General features: G+C 34.5%; 8 protein-coding genes across 8 annotated transcripts; 2 read left to right on the top strand and 6 right to left on the bottom strand.

Annotated features, from left to right (window-relative positions):
- MIX23 (Mix23p) lies at window positions 1-587 on the bottom strand (the record flags this gene model as incomplete). The annotated part of the gene is made up of 1 exon (XM_004182219.2): window positions 1-587. A coding segment is annotated over one exon (587 nt), but the record flags the coding sequence as incomplete, so codon positions are not given.
- A 238-nt stretch (window positions 588-825) lies between these two features.
- On the bottom strand, window positions 826-3843 carry TBLA0I00900 (uncharacterized protein; the record flags this gene model as incomplete). Its single annotated transcript, XM_004182220.1, has 1 exon — window positions 826-3843. One exon carries the CDS (start codon window positions 3841-3843, stop codon window positions 826-828), a length of 3018 nt encoding a protein of 1005 aa, XP_004182268.1.
- Window positions 3844-4201: 358 nt separating this feature from the next.
- Window positions 4202-7621, bottom strand: PKC1 (protein kinase C; the record flags this gene model as incomplete). The annotated part of the gene is made up of 1 exon (XM_004182221.1): window positions 4202-7621. The coding sequence occupies one exon, from the start codon at window positions 7619-7621 to the stop codon at window positions 4202-4204; it is 3420 nt and encodes a 1139-aa protein (XP_004182269.1).
- Window positions 7622-8219: 598 nt separating this feature from the next.
- SEA4 (Sea4p) lies at window positions 8220-11180 on the bottom strand (the record flags this gene model as incomplete). The annotated part of the gene is made up of 1 exon (XM_004182222.1): window positions 8220-11180. One exon carries the CDS (start codon window positions 11178-11180, stop codon window positions 8220-8222), a length of 2961 nt encoding a protein of 986 aa, XP_004182270.1.
- A 379-nt stretch (window positions 11181-11559) lies between these two features.
- Window positions 11560-12807, bottom strand: RTG3 (Rtg3p; the record flags this gene model as incomplete). Its single annotated transcript, XM_004182223.1, has 1 exon — window positions 11560-12807. The coding sequence occupies one exon, from the start codon at window positions 12805-12807 to the stop codon at window positions 11560-11562; it is 1248 nt and encodes a 415-aa protein (XP_004182271.1).
- Window positions 12808-13288: 481 nt separating this feature from the next.
- SFT2 (Sft2p) lies at window positions 13289-13921 on the top strand (the record flags this gene model as incomplete). Its single annotated transcript, XM_004182224.1, has 1 exon — window positions 13289-13921. The coding sequence occupies one exon, from the start codon at window positions 13289-13291 to the stop codon at window positions 13919-13921; it is 633 nt and encodes a 210-aa protein (XP_004182272.1).
- A 323-nt stretch (window positions 13922-14244) lies between these two features.
- Window positions 14245-17265, bottom strand: TBLA0I00950 (uncharacterized protein; the record flags this gene model as incomplete). The annotated part of the gene is made up of 1 exon (XM_004182225.1): window positions 14245-17265. The coding sequence occupies one exon, from the start codon at window positions 17263-17265 to the stop codon at window positions 14245-14247; it is 3021 nt and encodes a 1006-aa protein (XP_004182273.1).
- A 1254-nt stretch (window positions 17266-18519) lies between these two features.
- On the top strand, window positions 18520-21012 carry APL4 (AP-1 complex subunit gamma; the record flags this gene model as incomplete). The annotated part of the gene is made up of 1 exon (XM_004182226.1): window positions 18520-21012. One exon carries the CDS (start codon window positions 18520-18522, stop codon window positions 21010-21012), a length of 2493 nt encoding a protein of 830 aa, XP_004182274.1.
- Between the last annotated feature and the right edge of the window lie 72 nt (window positions 21013-21084).

Below are 21084 nucleotides of genomic sequence, written 5' to 3' on the forward strand. Positions count from 1 at the left end.
TTTCGACAATATTCTAAAAAATTCTTAACATATTCTTTATTTTCATCACATGTCTGTTGGAGTATACGAGAGCTTGTTCTTTGTAAGATCGTTTCGATTTCCTGATTATTCTTCACCCAGAACTGAAGTTTATCCCAATCATTATATAACGATCTCTTCTCTTCCAAACAATCTCTCTCACCATAGGGATCTATTCTTAAGTTTACTTCCTCCACAGAATTATCGTCTTTAGTCGAAGATAATGAATCCAATTCATTTTTAATTTGAATACTTTGTTGATGGCAATAATTAATAATATCTGTTCTAGCTTTCCAATTAGGGTATAACTCTTCTTGTACAAATTTATTACATTTATCTTGTTTAGATATATTCAGTTTTGATCTTTTAGAATAATCATTGATTCTTTGCCTTATAATATCATCGCTAGAATGTCTTAGTAACCTTAAAAATGAATCCACCAAGGTTGGGTTAATGCATTTAGTACGAGTAACAGTTAACTCTTTGATTTCTATATCATTGTCACCAAATTCTAAATTACTATCAAGTATAATTTGGGGCACTTTCACTGTAATACTTTTGTCGGACATTATCTCTATTCTATTTATACACTTTTTTTTTATTAGTATAATAAGCTTTCTAATCCGCTAATTTTTTTTTATTATGTCAACGTTATATCTACCCTGAAAAAAGCTGAATTGAACACAGAATATCTAAAATTAAAAAAAAAATAAAATAACTAAAAAATCTATAACCAATAATTAAAATGTATATAATGTAAAATACCCTATCCTAGTGAACTTACAGTAACTTTAACATAATAGAGATTTAAATACCCATTGCAGACCTGAATAGATCTTTACTCGTATCTTCCATGGCATCATCCATTTGTTTACCTAGATATGTCGCATAATCGTCAACTGATGTCTCTATAGCGTCTATCTGACTCTCAACAGCTCTTGATACATAATTAACCATATTATAACCACCTCCCTTACCAGTATACCTCACTGGTTTATTATATTGCAGATGTTTTGGAATATCATGATTAACTTCCAATTTAACTCTAGAAGGTCTTTTGGCAGCAACAATACCCAGTGAACTTTCTTTATATTTTGGTGGAGCTCTCGATGGACCAGCCAATATAGTATCAACTTGTTCCGGAGTACAAGCTCCTGCACCCTTTGCCCATTGGACTGCACCAACTTGAGGTCTAGAAGGTAATCGAACACTTGCATTATATAATGAAACAGGATCACCAACAGTAACTCTTGTTAGATCTGTATTTAAAATGGATATAGCTACCGCTTGGTGTACATTATTTCTTATCACAAGTCTTCCATTTCCAATAATAGCAGATTGAGATACAAGTTTCGAAGATGATACACTAACTGATAAAGTTCTTAACTCTTTTAAATCTGGTAATGAAAGAATTTTAATATCACCATCCACGAGTAAGCAAACAAAGACTGTTATAATCACCTCTCTGCCATTTTGTCCTGGTAATGGGAGATGGCATACTTGTGATTTTACAACAGGTGCTTTAAAAGAGTAATGCGAACCCTTTACACTCCCATTTTCCATTATTCTTACATCTTGATATCCACAAATAATTACTGAGCCTGGTATTAGTACACCTTCTCCTAACTTTCCCATAGATAAAAGGCCTGCATCGCAAGTTTGGTTAGTTCCTCTGGCAACAGAGCCTATACGATTGATTGGGCCTGTTTTGTTAACAACAACACCACCAATTGGTTGAACAATATAACGCCCGTTACCACCTGGAAGTACCCTAAACGATAGCATTTCACCAATATCTGTACCACAATATAAGAGAATACTGGAATATGTTTCATTGCCGAATTGCATAATTGAAAACGATATTGATGTAATATAATTGCTTAGAGCTGTAGAAATATTTTTTACGCTATCCTTAAAAATTATGGTTGGTCCCCTTCTATCAATCACAATAAGCGTACCATCTTCATATGCTACTGCCAGGAATCCAATATTGCTGTTTGAGAGAGATGAAACTACCTTCTTTTGCATGTGTAAAATAGATATTGGCATAAATCCTTGTTGCACATTAGAAGGTGCTCTATCTCTAATATCAATTAAACCTTCCTTTGCACCATTTAAAGTAAATCTATTGAACCTGACTTCTAAATCTTTGTCTTTATTTTGGAATAATATATTTTTTTGGAACTTCAGTAAAGCAACATCGCCAGTATCCGCTGCAATAGCTAATTCTAAAGTTTGAGGAGCAAATGAAATATTTTTAATCTTTACTGCAGTCTCTTTATTTAAAAGTTTCGAGATATTAATCTCTAGAATATTATTAGAAGCAAGACCATCACGAGCAACTTCGCTCATTCTAACAATACCATTCTTATTACCAGTAAATAAAATTGATTGATAGCCTGAAGGTAAACTATTGACTTTTTGAGGAGTTCCACCTTGTAAAACATTAATAGGGCTTCTTCCTGCAAATAGCAACTTCTTCGCAACGTCTGCAGTAATAGAATATCCGCTTGAACAAGTTACAACAGATCTCATCCAAGACATTGTGTATGGGAATAAAGAGGCCATTTGGGTAAATAAGCCTGTAGGGTATAATAATGCTTCCATTTGTCCACTCTCCAATAAAATGAGAAATAGTCCAGGGTCATGACAGCCATTGAAATATGGTGATTTCCTAGGTAATGGAAGCATATCAACAATTGAATGCTGATGTTCTAAAGGTATCAACTTTTGACTTTTAGGGCTACAATAAAACTCACTCATTTGTTCATACGAATTTAAAGAGTATTTTGGAGTTAGTCCAAAATCCATTAGCACCATACTTTGAGCTATATTTTTTGTTAAGGAGTTATAAGATATTAAAAGGGATGTATATTCTGGATCTGCCTCACAATTCCAAAATGCTTTATGGATACAAGAAACACGAGGTACTTGAGCTTCAATTCCTGGTTGAGGGATATTAATATCGGTTTCAAAACTATTTCTTGCTTGAATTAAGTGCCCTGTTTCGGCATCCCAGAATACTAATGAATTATCTTCATGTACAGTTAGAATGTGTAGACCGTTTGGATGATATAAAGACTGAATAAGTTTAGGAGTTCTCTTTTTAGTAACATTTGAATAGTCACCACCAGGTGCTTCAGGAGGTACCTCATAAAAAAATGTCTGTTTTACTTCCCTGTCTAATAAAGAATAAGTAACTGTTACATATTCATAGGAGATTAAAAATATACCTATATCTCTTGGGTGCCATTGGATAGAAACAACAGGTGAATATTTTGACTTAGAAGTAACAAAATCACTTTGATGATTCTTAATTTCAATATATGAAACACTATCACGATCAATATCATGAATACTTATAGACCCATCTTCCAACCCAATAAATAGCCAGTCCATTGATGGATCAGACTCCATACAGGTAATATGTGCTACAGTTGAAAATGTTGTCAATAATTGTTTAGAATACAGTGAAAAAACAGAAACATTACTTGAAGTATCTGCAACAACTAGGTAAATACTTTTCACAAATACCATTTTTTTAATGGGATTACTAGGCTCTATTTGGAAAACTGCTTCTACTTGGTTTTGTCCATATACATGAACTATACCAGTATCAGTTCCCACTGCCAATAAACTTTGAACAAAATTAAATGCTGAGCACACAGGCGTTCCATTTGCCCCATATTTTGCTAAGATATTTAAGTTAAATATCTTGGGATCAATTGCTGGGCCAGAGCTCTGCTTTAGTTTTGGTGTATGTACATTAGAAGTAGATGTTTTAATTGCTTTCTTCACACTTTTAAATGGACCTTTTTTAAACATGTTATCCTAGTGAGTAAATGGGCAATATTTAATTATCAGTTGATTGGTTTACTATTATATGTACATTACAAAATATCTAATCTTTTTTTTGTCTTGCTTTTTGGATTAATGAAACAGTTTTTCTCTAAAAGAAAGCCGCTTTACGTACGTACGATATTATTAATTTCTTGTGTTTATTTATTCGAATCCTGAACGTGACAAAAATGTTTATGTAAATAAAAACTTGAGGAACAATGGACAATCCTGAGGAAAAATATATTATAGTATACATACATATTAAAAATATATAATTAACAGTGACTTAAAATGTAAAGTAAAAAATACAATACCTGGCGAGTTTATGATAAGGCGCGATAGTCTACAATTCCAAGTCGTCAGGCATAAATGAGAAGCCGCGGAACTCTTCTTGGTCTTTAATTGATAGAACAGAAGGAATAGGTGTTAAAGTAGGAGGTGCTGCTGTAAATTCTTGTTCAAAGTAGGAAGTATCTTCACTACCATTAATTTTAGGAATATATGGTGGCTTTGTGCGTAAGTTCAAGATATCATCAAAGTTAATATTATTGAAGAATGGCTCTTCCATAACTTCCAAAGCATCACGAGGGCCTGCCCCCAGACGGCTTTCAGGATCTTTTGTTAATAGGCCTTGGAATATTTGGACAATATCCCCAGCCATATCAATTGGATACAAGGGTTCATCCGTCAAGATAGCATTGAAAACTTCGTCTTCATCATCCCCAGAAAAGGGAGATTGGCATAATAACATTTGATATAATAAAACACCAAATGCCCACCAATCAACTGCTTTTGTATATTCCTGTTCCTTAAGAATTTCAGGGGCCATGAATTCTGGAGTACCACAGAATGTTGAAGTTGTATTACCAAACCACATTTCATCTTTACAAAGACCATAATCAGCCATTTTGATATGACCTTCAGGAGTTAACAGTATATTCTCTAATTTCAAATCACGATATATAACACCATTTTCATGGAAATATTTTAATGCAAGTAAAACTTCTGCAGCATAAAACTTCGCTCTCCTAACAGATAATCTTTGGTTTTGCACATGCCACATTAAATCCCCACCACCAACAAATTCCATAGCAAAGTAGATTCTGTTCTCAGTCTGGAAAGAACAATATAGGTTAGTTAAAAATGGATGTTTAGCCTTTGATGCTAACAAAAATACCTTCTTCTCGGCTCTTGCACTTTCAATGTCATGATTTTGGATAATATGATCTTTCTTCAATACTTTAATAGCACATATAGTACCTGTATTTTTCGATTTAGATAATAAAACCTTACCGAAATTACCTTTACCTAAAACCTTCAATAAAATAAAATCATCTAAGGACACCTTCCTACGTTTGGAAGCCTTTCTTTTATGTCTAGTTTGTGTCACTTTATGTGGCGAAATGCTTGAAAGTGAGCTTTTTGAGATGTGTTTCTCGCTCTTTGCAAAATGCTGGGTTTTTTCAGGTGAGGTTTCAGTAATAGCTGTATCTTGTTGTTCTTGGAATGAATCTTCATTCATATCACGGAACGGATTAACGCCGCTAGGTAAGCTTTCAATTGGAATATTATTCTCCAGATTTATATCTGGGGCAATCTCCGGTTGGATAACATTAGATGTAGAAGTAGATAGTAGTTGAATTGGTTCAGGTATGTTCTGGTGCTGTTCTGAAAATGGTTCATTAATGTTAATGTCTGGGTATGATGTTTGGCTAAAATGTTTAGTACCAATAGATTCTTTTGAAGGACTACCATGTGTGCCAGGCTGTTCATTAGTAGTTGCATTAGTAGTGAAATTAGAATACAGGTCTTGTTCCCCAAAGAGATCAGCTGTCTTAGTCGAAGGTTCGGTGATAGGTATATTTTGGTCAGAATCCATTGATATGTCTGACATGGATATTTTTTTTGGCGACAATCCATGTCCCCTTAGTGGGGATATATCGGGTTCCCTGTGAGTAGGTGGTATTGGTTGTGGAGTTTCAGGCTGTCTTGGCGTCGTTGTAGCACTAGTTTGTTTATGTAGAGTAGATGGCCTCTTTTTGACTAGTTGTGACGATCTTCTCTTTCTCTTTTCTTGGCTACGCTGAGTGTCTTGAATAGTTTGTAGTATCTTATTAGCCATTTCCATAGACATACCACAGAAATCAGGGACTAAATGAGCACATTGTGCGTGGCACATAACACCACATTCGCTACATTTTCTTACCTTTTGTCTTCCCCAGGGTAATATATAACCACAGTGGCAACACCACTTAGTACCTCTGTTAGAGAAAGGCTCAAATCTATGTGGTATATGGTGGCTTAAGTTTGCCTCAGAAGGATCTGCATCACTCGTTGTTTTAGCAATACACTTGGTAACAACATTAGTATAACACTTTTTATGGCATAAGAATCTACAATCTTGGCATTGTAGACCGTTGTATCTTAAAAACTCGCCACAATAGGCACACTCCATGATGTTATAAAATGATTTTTGGACAAAATGATGTCCATGTTGTTCATAAATTTCTTCGTTTCTATTAACAATAGCACCTTGACGATGTAAACCACCAGCTGCTCCGATATTCTTTTTCTTTATTTCTGAGGTCTTTGCAAAGCCCAAAGTTAATTGGATTTTACCAGTAGGTTCTAAAACGAACCAAGATTGAATAGTTATTGGCAAGGGCTCGTTCCCTGGAGATCTCAAATTCGAACCTGATGATGGAGGTGGTAGTCTAGTGTTACTCTTTGCTAGGCTACTAGGTGTTCCATTTACGCTGCCATTGTGAGGATGAGTATCATGTCTGGTACTTATTAAACGAGAAGCATTGACCCAGCCTTGTTGTTCGTTCGTCTTTCCAACTTTTATTTTACGAATGGCTTCTGCAATATCCGACAGTAAGAACCACATTACAGCAACAGGAGTTAATTTATTGTTGATATCATCATATACTGTAATTTCAACTTCATTTCCCTTACCTACTTGGATATGAAATTCTTCATGCCATTTATCTGTTCTTGATGGTCTAGTTCTGCTTTTGATTGCATCATCAATCTTAACAGTTATATAAGTGTCAGGCTTCCTTAAAAACATTGGCGACTGAATATGGTCAACATCCCTAATGGCATTAATATTTATGGTTAATACCCCCGACAATTGTTTCCTTCTAAACTTTGGTTGAGAAGTACTGGAAATTGAGGCAGTATCTGTTGCTTTCAGTTGATCAATATCAACATTAATTGCTTGATATTTCTTTAAGGCCTTTGTTAAAAGTTGGATCCTACTTTTTGACTCTTCTCGTTCACCTTGTGCAGCAGAACTGGTCCTTTGGTCACCATCTATCTGATATAATTTTGTTAATTTGGTATTAGCTTCTTGATACTGCCTTTCAACCTGTAATTTAAATTCCAATTGTTGAAGCATGTACTGAATTCTCTGGGCCAATGATGGGCAGTCATATTTGACTAAGTCTAATCTAGAATATGTATTCTCATTCTTACCAATTGTTGATAGCTGACCATAACCTTTAGCTGTATTAGTATTGCCATTGCTGGAAGAAATATGAGTTGGATCAGTTGTTGATCCCTGGTCATTACTTGTCAATTGGAACTTTTGTAGTGTTTCTTCCAAATATTTGATATTCTGTTGTGCTTCTCTAATGTTCATATCACATTTTTGAATAACCATCTCATTTCGTGTCTTTTTTTTGAGGTTAGAGGCACCTTGAATAATGTTACGCTCTCTTTCGATTTTCTTTCGAATATCTTCTTCCACACCTGACATTTTTTCAGATATTCTCAATTTTAATAGAATCGAATAAATTTAAAAAGTTTATTACTATCTAAGTGATTAATAGCCAATTAATTGGAGTTATATCTTTCTATAATAGGTTGCACTGGTGTCTAAATTTGTTCTTCTTGTTGCGAGGAATTTATATAATCGATATAAACAGATCAAATGAAAAATATTAAAATATATTCATCCGGGCGAAGGCTGTGACCGTAAAAAGGGCTTCTGTTGAAATCAAAATAGGAGCTATTAATAGCCCCGATCAGAAAAAACATAATAAAATTGTTGCCCTGGAAACTCATGCAAAAAACTCATACATCTAGATTTGAAATCTTCCATTCATAGTTGGTTGACAGATCTTAGCTTATAAAAAAATCTATTTCAGTAACTATAAGAAATCGATACTTTCATGTCAGCTTTAGTAATAATTATTACTGTTAAATTTTGAAAATAATTGAAGTTGAATCTCTTGTACTTTTTTGCTCTAATAGCATCTACCTGGAAAACCTCATTTACATCATTCAATTGAAATTATTAATTTGTTATTATACTAAGTCGTTATGTATGTAGTTTGGCATAATTACATAATATTCTATTTATTGCATTGGCATGTACAGCGTGGAGTCGGGCATACTGAATGTTTATTAAACCACTCCTCGGCATGGCCAGCATGCATACCATGATTACAGCTTAAACAAAAACTGAACCATTCGTTTAATCGAAGCTTTCTAGACTTATATATTTTATTCTTCATTATTTCTTCAGAATTTTTTTCTCCAAATTCAGATAAAGCATCATCCTGGATCTCTAGTTTGTTCTGAAAACCTTCAATAGTGAAGGGTAAATTAGTGGTACCTAGAGGTAATAAACATATGGCACAATGAGGGAAAGATGTACCACAATGGGGACATGAATGTTTCTTTCTTGGGTTATCTTTCACAGATTTTTTATTGCCAAAGCGCTTGAAGTCTAATGGTTCCGAACTCTCGTTATGGCTTTTCCCGTTAAAACTTGATGAATTGATGTTTTTTTTGCAATTCATGCATTGAATAAATAATTGTCTTGACTTTATTTTGGCAGTAACAACACCAGCACTTGTCCTTGAAAGCTTAGTACGCAAAACGTCAAACTTTGATCTCATCAAGAATAGGCCCCATGAATTCAACATTGATCTATAAGTTTGAACCCATTCATCGACACGTTCATCCTGGAAATAACGGGGGCTACCGAAGATAGAGATCAAAGCTGCACTCTGAACGTCACTTGTTTTGCTCACGTATGATTGCAACAAATCAATACCACTTGGTGTTATACCAGTTAGGATCAATCCTTCCAACTCACCATTTTCAATCATTGTGTAAGAGGTTCTCTCCAAAAATCTTGTTAAATCGGTATCATTTAGGTTTCTTAGTGCAACACCTAATTTTTCACGTAACGAAATTGCAGGTTCGTAGAGAATATCCCACCAATCATTATCTGCAATAAAGGCAAATATTACTCGCAGATAAGGATTTTCTAATTCAGAGGACATTTTTCTGCATTGCTGTCTCCATGCATTGTCACCAGGTTTGTCTTTATAAGCCATATATCCTGAAATTGCTGTGCCAATTAAACGTAACCGTTCCCTCTTTGCAGACCCTAAGATCTCGACTGCCTTTGGAATGTCTCCAAAGAAGACTGCCCATGCAGCTGCCTTCTCATAGTTACCACTAGCTATTATTTTTTGATATTTATCCTCATAATCAGTGGGAGTAAGATCCCAGCCAGAAATAATTAGGCATAATTTTCTTTGTGTGTTTTTTCCAGAATCAGGTGTCTTTGCTAAACTTTCTTTATAGCCCATACTTGCCTTATATCTTCTTCTTAATCTAATAATTTTTTCCATTTCTTTATTAAGCTGCTTCTCAGTTAGTATTGCACCTTCTCTGTAACGTTTCTGATTTGATAGTCCATGTAGACCATTCCAAATACCTAAAATACCTTCAAATCCCAGATCTAAATCACCAGATACCATAGTACCGTCATCAACGGATGCTTTGGCAATAGCGATCCATTTCCAAGTATTTCTAATATAGGAGTAGTTTTGTAAGTATTTTGACTGGTCTATAGTTTCGACCGTACGCATAGCATCGAGACCATATCCTAGTGTTGCTCTCATTCTCATTACGACACTAATGTCCCTTTCAAGCAGTTTTTCTGGTTTCCAAAATAAGGAATGATTAAATGTTTCTAAATTTTCATGATCGTAATCTTCATCATCGAAATTAGGCTCTTGCTCATTATTATCTTGGTTACTATGATTTGAGAGGGTTTCATAGGTTTCATCATGATCATGTTCTGAATATTCGTCTCCTACATCTAAATCCTCAAAAGAAAGATTTTCTAGTGCAACAGAAACATTTCCCTCTTCAGTGCTTTGCTCATCGTCCTCAACTTTCAGTTCATCCATAGTAGGTATCTCACCATTTGCAAATATTATTGAGTTATAGTTATTAAATTTTACACAACTATAGCTTTCATTAATTGGCATTCTGTATACTGTACCAGATTGTCTCATACATAGTACACTGCAACTTTGGTTTTCTTTGGGAATATAATCAAATGTAACCACTTTGTCGAAGGTGGTATTTACATCTCTTACCCGATAAACAAATAGTACATTTGTATCATATTCATCTACCACATCATTTTTATAAGACCCTAATTGCCATCTTTTAATAACTTCCCCACGATGAAGAGTTGCAAATTCATTATTACGAACCGCTGACCATCGGAAGCAAGAATTCATATATTTTCTTGAGGCTGCACCAGTTCCCACAAGCTTATCGAATTGTAAAAGAGGTTGTGCCGCTAGGAGGTCACCTGTATTAAAATTCGGTACTAATTTCCTTCTATCCCAGATAGCCAGTGTACCATCGTCACCATAAGTAGAAAATTGCCATTCATTAAAGGGATTTAGTTTGATATCGTAGGTCAATCTACTGGGGTATTGGAAAATAGGATTCGGTGATCTTAAATCAATTTCTTTTAACAATTTAGTACTTGCAACAATAATGGCTGTTTCATTTAAAAATTTCAAAGAAACAATGCTTTCATTAACACAGAATGAAAAAGTCGGATTAACAAATTCAGTTGTAGAATCTTGATAATTCACATCCCAAACTTGTAGTGATGCATCATTTCTATTTCTGTCCAGGCCCATTGCAATTAGGCCATTATTATTTATTCCGATAGTATTAATGCATCTAAGTTGTTTGGCCCTTGTTTTAATATCAAATGTGTCATACTCTAAATGGTCATTTACAGTAATATCAAATAGTCTTATGTAACCACTTCTTTCACCTACACCTATCATTCCAACTTCCATAGAAGAGTAATCTAAGCATGTAATACTACTAAAATCCTTTTCCGTTCTTAATTTCATAATGGACTCATCACTTTCATCGTTTGGATCCACCTTGTAATGGGTAACCTCATCTCTTGTAGGATTGACAGATATATAGTCTAGCAGCCCATCATAAGACCATGATGTAACTTGCTTAATTAAGCCCATTTATAACTTAGATATTTCACCTTTGATAGTATATGATATATTTAATAAGCTAATTTACAATATTAACAACAGAGACTAATAAACGGCTTATTTTAAAATAATCTTAATTGTAAACCCGAAAAGGTTAAACATTTATTACAGGAAGAAAATTCAAAAATGAAAAAAAACTCTACTAATAATGCTAAATGCATCCGTAAATCAGTTTATCATTAAATTGTCAGTATATAAAAGAAATTATTTAGATGCAACAGGTAATATAAATCTTGTTAGGGATTTCTAAAATAGTGGAAGTTTTGAATTGAAACCCTTCAAAATAAATAAATAAATAAATAAATAATAGTTCAAGGAATATAGGTATAAATGTTAGTAGCATCCAACATCATTGCTTCTTAAGATCAAGCAGAAAGTCATCCAAGCCAGCTTGCCCATCATCAGCCATTAGTTGGGCATTATCGGATGCTTCACCAAGATGTCCTGATAAGAATTGTTGTAAGTCCTTGTCCAGATGAGAAAAGTCGTCCACATAAAACTGTTCCTTTACGAAATTAGAATTTACAATAGGATTGCTCTTAACGTTAGGTAAAGTATTGTCCACTAGCTGGCGCTTTGCTGACTCTGCACCTCCCTTTGCATCAGCCTCAAGCGTCAAACCTTGCAAAGCTTGAAGTAATCTTAACCTCTGCTCCTCTTGAGATTTCAATATATCATTTAAAAATCTTACATAATCCACAGTACTATTTAAAATAGAGGTTTTGTTGGGTCTTATTTTTTCCCTTGCCTCATCATAGTTCAAAACGGTGGATGGGATTAATTCCGCTAATTCTCGTATTTTTTGTTTGATCAGTTCTCTTCTACGTCTTTCAACTGCGTTGTGAAACTCCTTACGCTTTTTTCTCCTTTCATCTTCTGTCATTGACTTGGACATGGCAGTTCTTGATATACCATTTGCACCCCCCGAAGATGGAGGTGTATCTCCGAAATTCATCGTGCCCATATTTGTAGACAAAGATGACATGTTATTAAGGCTCGCATTTCTAATCGGCGCAGGAGATCCGTATACACCTGGTGATCTTAGTTTTTCCAAATAGCTTCCAGAAGGTAGAGATTTCTCAAAACTGTGACCACCATCCAAGAGTTGGGAGGGCATAATATATGAGTTGGAGAGTGATGAACTTAAAGCCTCTGAATTGAGACTAGAACTTAATGAAACAGGAGGATCTTGGTTAGTCAAGTCAAACAAAAAAGAAACTAGGTTATCATCGGCTGGGTTAGCTTTGATATTTTCTGTTTTTAATACCTCATCTAAATTGAGAGGCAGCATAGCACTGTTATTTGGCATTGTGTTATTTGTTTCAGGTAGGGTCTCATTAAGGCTAGGATATAGATCATCATGAATAGTATTTACAAAGGAGTGTGGATTATTAGAATTAAGTGCTTCGGTCATATTACTCTGACTATTTGATCGATGGCTTGCATACAGTAGCTGTTCATGCATCTGAGCTGGAGTTTGTTCACTATATGGGCTTTGCTCTGAGTATGAATTTGACAAATCTTCTAGGGGAATGTTACCGCCTAGCTTACTTAATAGCTCATCTAAAAGTTTTTGATTACCCGCATCATCGCCCATTTTAAGTACTTTCACTAAATTTTATAGCTCACCACAAACAATATAGCTTTCACTCAGATAGTCAGCGTTGATAAATGATAATTTTTCAATCCTTTGCAACTATATGTCGGAAGGCAAAGGTATTGTTTTTGTGTAACTAAATCTTCTTTTGGTTTCCAACCAAAATTGAAATTCCTGCGAAAGATTTCATATCTCTTATCTCCATCGGTGACTAAGTGTACCTTTAAGGAAAATTCACGTGAACAAAAGGCCGATTATATTCGGAAGAATTCTTGATAGTAACTAGAGCGATATGACAACAGCGAAACGTTATATTTGAGGAAATACATTAAAATTGGCGTACAGCCTCATGTTGAATGTTATAAAGTTAAACTTGATTTGATTCATATCTGTATTCCGGTAATATACCTCTGTCTCAAGTCCTCGTACACTTACTATTTTTTACACCTTAGTAAGACTAGATATCAGAGTAATTTTACACATGTCGGACCAGGAAACGTCTTTAAGGGACTCTCTAAATAGATGGAATAGTAACAGAAATTCAAACACCCAGAGTTTTGGTAACACAGCTCGAGAATATTTTTCATCATGGAATGCTTCAATAAATGAGGTAGCACAAGATGTATACCAGAGGTTGCCCATGACACAACAAGATTTAACTCAAACACAAGAACCTGACTGGTTCACACTTTCTCGAACTGAAAGGTTAATGCTGTTTGTATGTTTCCTTCTGGGATCGGCAGCATGCTTTACCCTTTGTGTATTCCTTTTCCCAGTACTAGCCCTTAAACCAAGAAAGTTCGGTCTACTATGGACTGTAGGGTCTCTCTTGTTTGTGCTAGCTTTTGGTGTGTTAATGGGCCCAGTAGCATATTCAAGGCATTTAACAAGCAAAGAAAGATTACCTTTTACTGTATTTTTTTTCGGCACATGTATATTAACTATTTATTTTGCAGCTATAGCTAAAAGTACTTTATTAACTCTTCCATGTGCTGTTTTAGAGTTAATTGCAGTTATAGGTTATGCCGTATCTTATTTCCCATTTGGGGGAGCAACGCTGAGGATGTTAGGCTCAATGGGATTATCCACTGCAAGAGGTGCATTGCGTATTTAACGTGCAAACCATTTTAATAGACAGCATCTCTCAAACATATATATATATATTTATTTAATAGAGCAACACACAATTCGTCACATTGTATTGTAATTTATTGATTTTTAGACTATGGACGTGAAAAAAGCATCCTCTTAATCCTTAGGAACTTGAGAGTATAATTAATTACGGGTAAGGATAGCAGAGTGGGAAAGATAACATGTTTATATTAAAGATATATGTGAAGAGTACAGAAATTAGCATATCGGAATATATAGAAAAATAATGATATATATATCTGATAATATTAGAAACCTTGTGAATTTGTCATAGTTTGTTTTAAATTAACTTGAAATTATCTGTCGGCCATTGCTAACAGTAGTGGGTTTAGCTGGAACTACTTCCTCGTAACTTGGAGGCTCTAAGTTTGCACCTGGGTTGATAGATGAAGCATATTCCTCACCTCTTGGAACTAAGTTTTGTTGGTAAGAAGAGTTTCCTTGTGATAAAGAATATCCTTTTTTAAATACACTTTGGCTTTCATTAGAAGAGTAACTGCTATCACCTTGAGTAGAGGGAAGAGCAGAATGCTGTGTAGCAAGTGAATTTGAAATGCCAGTTCTAGAGCTTTTGTTCGAACTAGCTCCACTTGGGGCATCAAAAAGCGCAGAACGTGTGGAAGGTCCACCCCCTAATGAGGACTTACGTGACAAGGTAAAACCACAGAGATCCTCATTATTATCTGCAAATCTAATTGGAGAAATTAAAGGAGAGCCCATTGGAGTGGAAGGTATGGAGATGGCATCCTCAAAAGTTGGTGGCGGTGGACCATCAATACAAGGTCCTTGGCGTAAAAAGGTTGAGTCTGTTATTGAGTCATACGCTGGTAATTCCATATTTCCAGAATCACACAATTCAGAAACGAGAACAATTGGAATATCTATTAATACTTCATAATTTTTCATTTTATATTGACCATTTATCATTTCCTTCTTACTAATTCTGAACATAATTTCTAGTTTATGTTTAACACTGATATTACTGAAATTTAAACTATCGACATAAAGACCACGCTTAGCGGTATTTAATATCGTATGACTCTTAACTGAAACACCAGAATTACTTTTTATCTTAGTTTGGTGGAATCGCTTATCATATGTTTTGTGATGCTCAGTTTTCTTTGGAGTGGCATTTGAAGATGAAAATAAACTCATGACACTACCGTGACGAGAATGCTCCTCAGGTGGTCCTTTCTCCAAGTTTGGTGTCAGCTGAAACGTATCAATACCATAAGGAGCTAAATACTTTGTTACATGTTTGTCTCCTTCTTCATGCTTCGGAAATTCTAAGATAGTATTCATAACCCATTGGTCACTTATGCATTCAATATCATCTTCTAATTTCTTCTTATGTTTACTTGTTTTTGCAGGTTTGGTAACGGCAGTGTAGGATAGTATGTTGTCGCAAACAGTGTTGTCGATCACTTCCTCTCTTAGAGCATGAGAACCATTTTCCTTGGTTCTAACTTCAAGTAATGAGAAGTTCCGTTGTTTTCTTCTTCTGGATTGGAAATCCAAATAATAAGGATTATATGGATCTTTAGCCAACAGATCGACTTGTTCATATTCGTATTCAAAATTTTTACTGACAAATGTGATTTTTTCAACAACGCTAACACGAACACGTTTTACAGAGACAGTTTTGTTCAATGGCGATAATTTAATCCTGACCGGAACCTTACCATTCAGGGGTATGAACTTTTTATCAAATGAAATTTCATAAGAAAGTGAATCTGACCAAACTCTGTCAATGTAAATGGGTCTATTTGCGGTAGATATTGACACTGATGGTGGTTGTCTAACAACTTTAATCGGGTATTCAGCATACAAATTAGTTCTATCATTTAATTCTGAAATTACTGTATCTGTTGATGCAGAAATAGAATCACGTCTATTTTTGTGGAATATAGATTTATGAGAAGTTTCAGAATGAATGATATCTTTTTCCATACTCTCAGTAGATTGAAGAGATAAGGAGCTTGAGTTTAATTCACTGGACATCAAAGGTGCAACAGATTCATCATTTGTTCTAAATGGGTTTAAAAATTTAGATGCAATACATATCATATAGTCAACACGGCCAGATGGAACAGTAAATGTCTCTGGAATGTGGTTAGAAAATACAATGGGAAACACAAACACATATTTACCTGGTTTCAATTTTTGTGGGTTAGATTTGTCTAATGATTTAAACAACTCACGAATGGATCTATTTTTATCTCCATATATTCTATCTTTCTTTTTAATATTTTTAAGTAATTCGGTTTTTCTGATGCCATTTGTATTGTGAACCGCTTCTGCACTTTTCTTCATAGTGCTAGGAATGAATACATTAAAATTCGAAGAAGTTAATGACCATTTTTTACTTGCAACTTTATAGATTTCCTCTTTAAATGTTTTAGATGGAGGTACACCTTTACTCCAAAACACTTTACACCTAGAAAGTAATTCGACCTCAATATTGGTAATTTTTGTAGGTTTCGCAATAGAGAATATTAATGCAAATGAATAATTAGACATTGATTCATCAATTTGGATTGTACGATCGTTTGGAGCTGGGACACCTTGAAGGGAATTAGTATCTGTTAATAATATAGAGTCATTTATAACACTCGATTCTTCGAGTTGATCAAGATCATCTTCTTCAGAATCAAAATCATGATGATGAGTACCAGTAACGTCAGCCAAATATTCATCTGCTTGAGTAGATTGTGTCGGTAAGAATACTTGATTACCAGTAGCAGCAAAAGATATTGTCATTTCATTTCCCGATAGAATGTGTTTTTGAGGTAAAAATCCCCTACGCTTCAAATATTTGGCTAAATATTTGTCTCCATAAGTTAAGGGTTTAGTAGGAGTCGCAGACTGTACTTGAGATAAAGGTGTGGATCCTGAAATAGAATGTCTCTTCCCCTTACGACGTGGATTTTCAGTGTTTGGAGAAGTTTTCATGGGCGATTGGGATGAAGATACACTGTTATGAGACGAACTAAGTGATAATCTACGTATGCTTGGGGTATTTGGAGCGCTACTTCTCCTAGATGCCTCTGCGACGAAGGGATTCGTATTACGGAGCGGTCGGACACGAGGGTTACTAGCACTTCTTGTCTTCTGAACTTGGTCACCTATTGAGCCATGTGATTTTGTTCTCTGTAAAGCACTATTAACATTATCGGAAGATTGGGGACCTAAAATATGGTTGAAAGCACTTATTACGGAACTTGAGCCCCTTCTTGTTTGTGGATGATAGGCATTTGCAGGAATTGATGGAGTTGAAGCACGTCTTATTTGATGTGGAGGACTCATGGTTTATTGTACTAACACTCTGTATATCGTTATAAGGTTTGTTATTTTACTTTTATGAAGGGAAATAATGCAAAATGATGTTGGGAATACTATTAGGATATCTAAAATAAACTAAATGCAGAAATCTCCTTTAATCTAGCTGTTTGGCATAGGATAGCTGTCTTTGAGGATAAATAGCAAGTTTCTAAGAAATAACTCAAGAGAGAAAAATCTCTAAGAAAGCAACTGGGTTGTAGATTCACTCGCACGCTTAATATATATAGTATGAACAACACCTTGGCGAATAAGCAGATCTAGTATATCTTAACTGCTACAGTCTGAAAAAGAGCCATCCCAGAATGTATACGGCAGAAAAAACTCTGCTTAGCTCTGTGGAGTGGTGTCTCGAACCTAGATAGAGGCATTAAATTTAGAGGGCATTATTTGACAACCCCTTCTACTTAGTAATTTAAACATATAAAAGATATAGAACCCAAAGGTTTGCAAGAGCATTTAATGAAGAACGGTCGCAATACCAGGGGCAATCCATTTGACTTTAATTATGAGCCAGAACACAAGTCAGTTTCCTCTAGAACTATAGCAGAGCCGACAGCTCCCAGGCGTTCCTGTCTTGTCTTAGTCTAAGCATAATAGTTAGCCTTGTTGATTTAGCTGTTCAGGGGAAAACATTCCTCAGTTCAGATATTCTTGCCAGATGGAGTTATATTAAAGATGTTTTTGAAATTTTTAGATAGTAGGAAAATTAGCTAATATATTACTGTTCCTCAAAGTTTAATACTCCTGATTCTCCGAATGTGATGATTTCGGCTACTTTTGTCAGATTTGTTCAATGGGGTAGAATAAGAATTTCAGCTATATCCAAATTTTTCAAACTCGGAGTGTAAAACAGACCACGCGGGGGATTGAACTCGGTATATTTGTTTACCCGGCTGGTCAGATATTTGGAAAATCGAGTAGTAGTCGTAGAAAACTCATAAGGTTGAAACGAAGTGCAGTGATCAAAACCGGTAAATAAAGAAATAGTTTGGTATGATAGATATTAAGCAATATTAATCGATATTAATTGATATTACCAAATCGTGTATTGTAGGGTAAACTTATCTCAGGAAAGTAGTTTTATTTAAAATTTCTGCTTTAAATTAGTTTATATCGGTTTGAATAGGATCAACTTATTGAAGTTCGCACTTCTGCCCAATTACTCTGCAAAACCCAAATATCAAGAGGCAAGAAAGTTAAGGTTGCTTAATATTTATAATGGGTTCCTCTTTGAGAAGCTTCATTAAGGATGTACGTGCAGCTAAGACTCTAGCTGACGAAAGATCTATTATCACTAAACAATCTGCAAAGATTAGAACAAAACTGAGAGATGATCATTTACCATTAGAAAGAAGGAGAAAATATATTCAAAAACTTTTATACTTGTATATTTTAGGTGAAAAGACACATTTTGGTCAAGTTGAATGTATTAATTTAATTGCTTCTGATGAGTTTGTTAACAAGAGATTGGGTTATCTGTCAGCCATTTTACTACTAGATGAGTCTCAAGACTTATTGACATTGTTAACAAATCTATTAAACAATGATTTGCACAATTCTAATAAATTTGTAGTTTCTTTGGCTTTGTCCACGTTAGGGTCATTGAGTTCTCCAGAATTAGCTCGTGATCTATTCCCAGATGTTGAAATCATATTAAAACAAGTTCAAGATCCTTTCCTATTGAAAAAGGCTTTGCAATGTATTGCCAAATTACTTTTAAAAGATATCTCTTTACTAGAAATCTTTGCTGTCGAAGATTTGGTAGCCTTATGGCAGAACAGCGCTATTTGTACCCATGGTGTCTTGTTAGGTATAGTTAAAGTTTTACAATCCATTTTACTATGTTTTATCAATTTCCAACCAACTGAAGCTGTGGAAGAATTGCCTAAAGATATGATAGGCAAACTTGTAAGATTTGTACCTAGTTTATTTAAAAGACTTCAAACATTAAATTCCAAAAACTTCCAACCTGAATATGACGTTCAAGGTACTTGCGATCCTTTCTTACAATGTGAAATGATTTATACATTAAGATTATTTTTCCAAATTGATAATGATGAAATTAACGCGTATATGGATAAATTTGGTGACCTATTAACTCAAATTGCCACTAATACTGATTCAAATAAAAGTAGTGGTCAAGTTATTCTTTATGAGACCACTCGTACAATCTTCTCTCTTCATTTAGATCAACCCTTAAGAGTTTTAGGTATAAATATTTTGGCGAAATTTTTGGCAGGAAAAGACAATAATGGTAAATACGTTGCCTTAAATACCTTGTTAGAAGTTGTACCACAGGAGCCTTTGGCTGTTCAAAGACATAGAAAATTCATTTCCCGTTGTCTGCATGATCCAGATGTATCAATTAAGAAGAGAGCCTTAGAATTGACATTTGCCATCTTAGATGCATCTAATATCAAAGAGTTAGTTAATGAATTACTGCAATTTTTAGATGGTACCACGGATGACGATAGTGATTTGATTGTATATACAGTTGATCATCTAGTGGATGCATTTGATATTCATACTATAGCTGGTGACGATTGGAAATTGAGTGTATTTTTAAGAATCTTGAAATGTGTTGGCTCTTATATTTCTTCTGAGAAAATTAGCGATATTTTAATTGAAATCAATAATACAAATAATATGCAATCAAAACATGATGCAGTGAAACAATTATTAACTGAAACTTTAGAAAATGAGAAAACAAACGAAATTACAGATGATAATCATGGTTGGTTTTTGGTAACTGTATGGTGTCTTGGTGAATATGCTGATTTAATCTTAGGACAAAGCGCAAATAACATTGTTAACGAAGAATCTTTGACTCGATTATTAATTGAATTACATTTTGAGAATTCTTTAGATAATCCAAAATTGATTAATTATATTTTAACCGCCGCACTAAAGTTATCTATTAAATTGACAAGTGGAAAATGCATTGATCAATTGAGGGACCTTATTGTGTCACATAAGAAGGATTCACATTTAATGTTGCAAGTGAAGAGTGTTCAATATGAAATCTTATTTGATCAACCAATAGATGTTAGAAAGAGTATTCTTGAAACTATGCCTAAATTTGAAAAAGTTGTAAGGACAACCAGTGATCTAAGAAATAGACCACTTGGCAATACTCCAACTAAAAAGGAATCAGCAAAACCTGACAGCTTGATAGATTTATTGGGTGGGGATTTTGGAAGTAGCAGTAATAATATTAATAGTAATGAAAATGATAGTAAGGCTAATAACGTCGGTGACAATATTAATCCAGAAACAACCGATGCAATGGGTTCAGATTTGTTAGCCGACTTATTGGGTGGTAATAATGTCAATACTTCGTTATCACTAAATAAAGCAGTTTCTAATTCTGTTGAACTCCCTTCACAAGCCCAAAAGATTCATGAAAGTTCCTCATTAGATATATATTCAGTTTTGATTAATTCAGAAAATGGTAGTGCACAAATTGATATCTATTTCGAAGCCAAGAAGAATGTAACTGACATTAAATGTCAATGTGCAGTAACAAAGACATTGAAATTGACAATGGGTCCATTACATCCAAGTGCATCAATTAAGGAAAAGGAAATTTCTGTTCAAACTTTAAAGATTTCAGGTTCTGGTAAATTAAAGTTAAGAACTAAGTTAGATTTCAAGGTCAACGGCATTATGACTAACGAGCAATTTGATCACAAATATGATAAAGTTATATAAAGAGAAACTGTTACCCAAAATTTTTACATAATTATCTGTGTATATGTATATGGATATATGATTCATACCTCT

The sequence above is a fragment of the Henningerozyma blattae genome, chromosome 9 (assembly GCF_000315915.1).
Source record: "Henningerozyma blattae CBS 6284 chromosome 9, complete genome".
Classification (NCBI taxonomy): Eukaryota; Fungi; Ascomycota; class Saccharomycetes; order Saccharomycetales; family Saccharomycetaceae; genus Henningerozyma; species Henningerozyma blattae.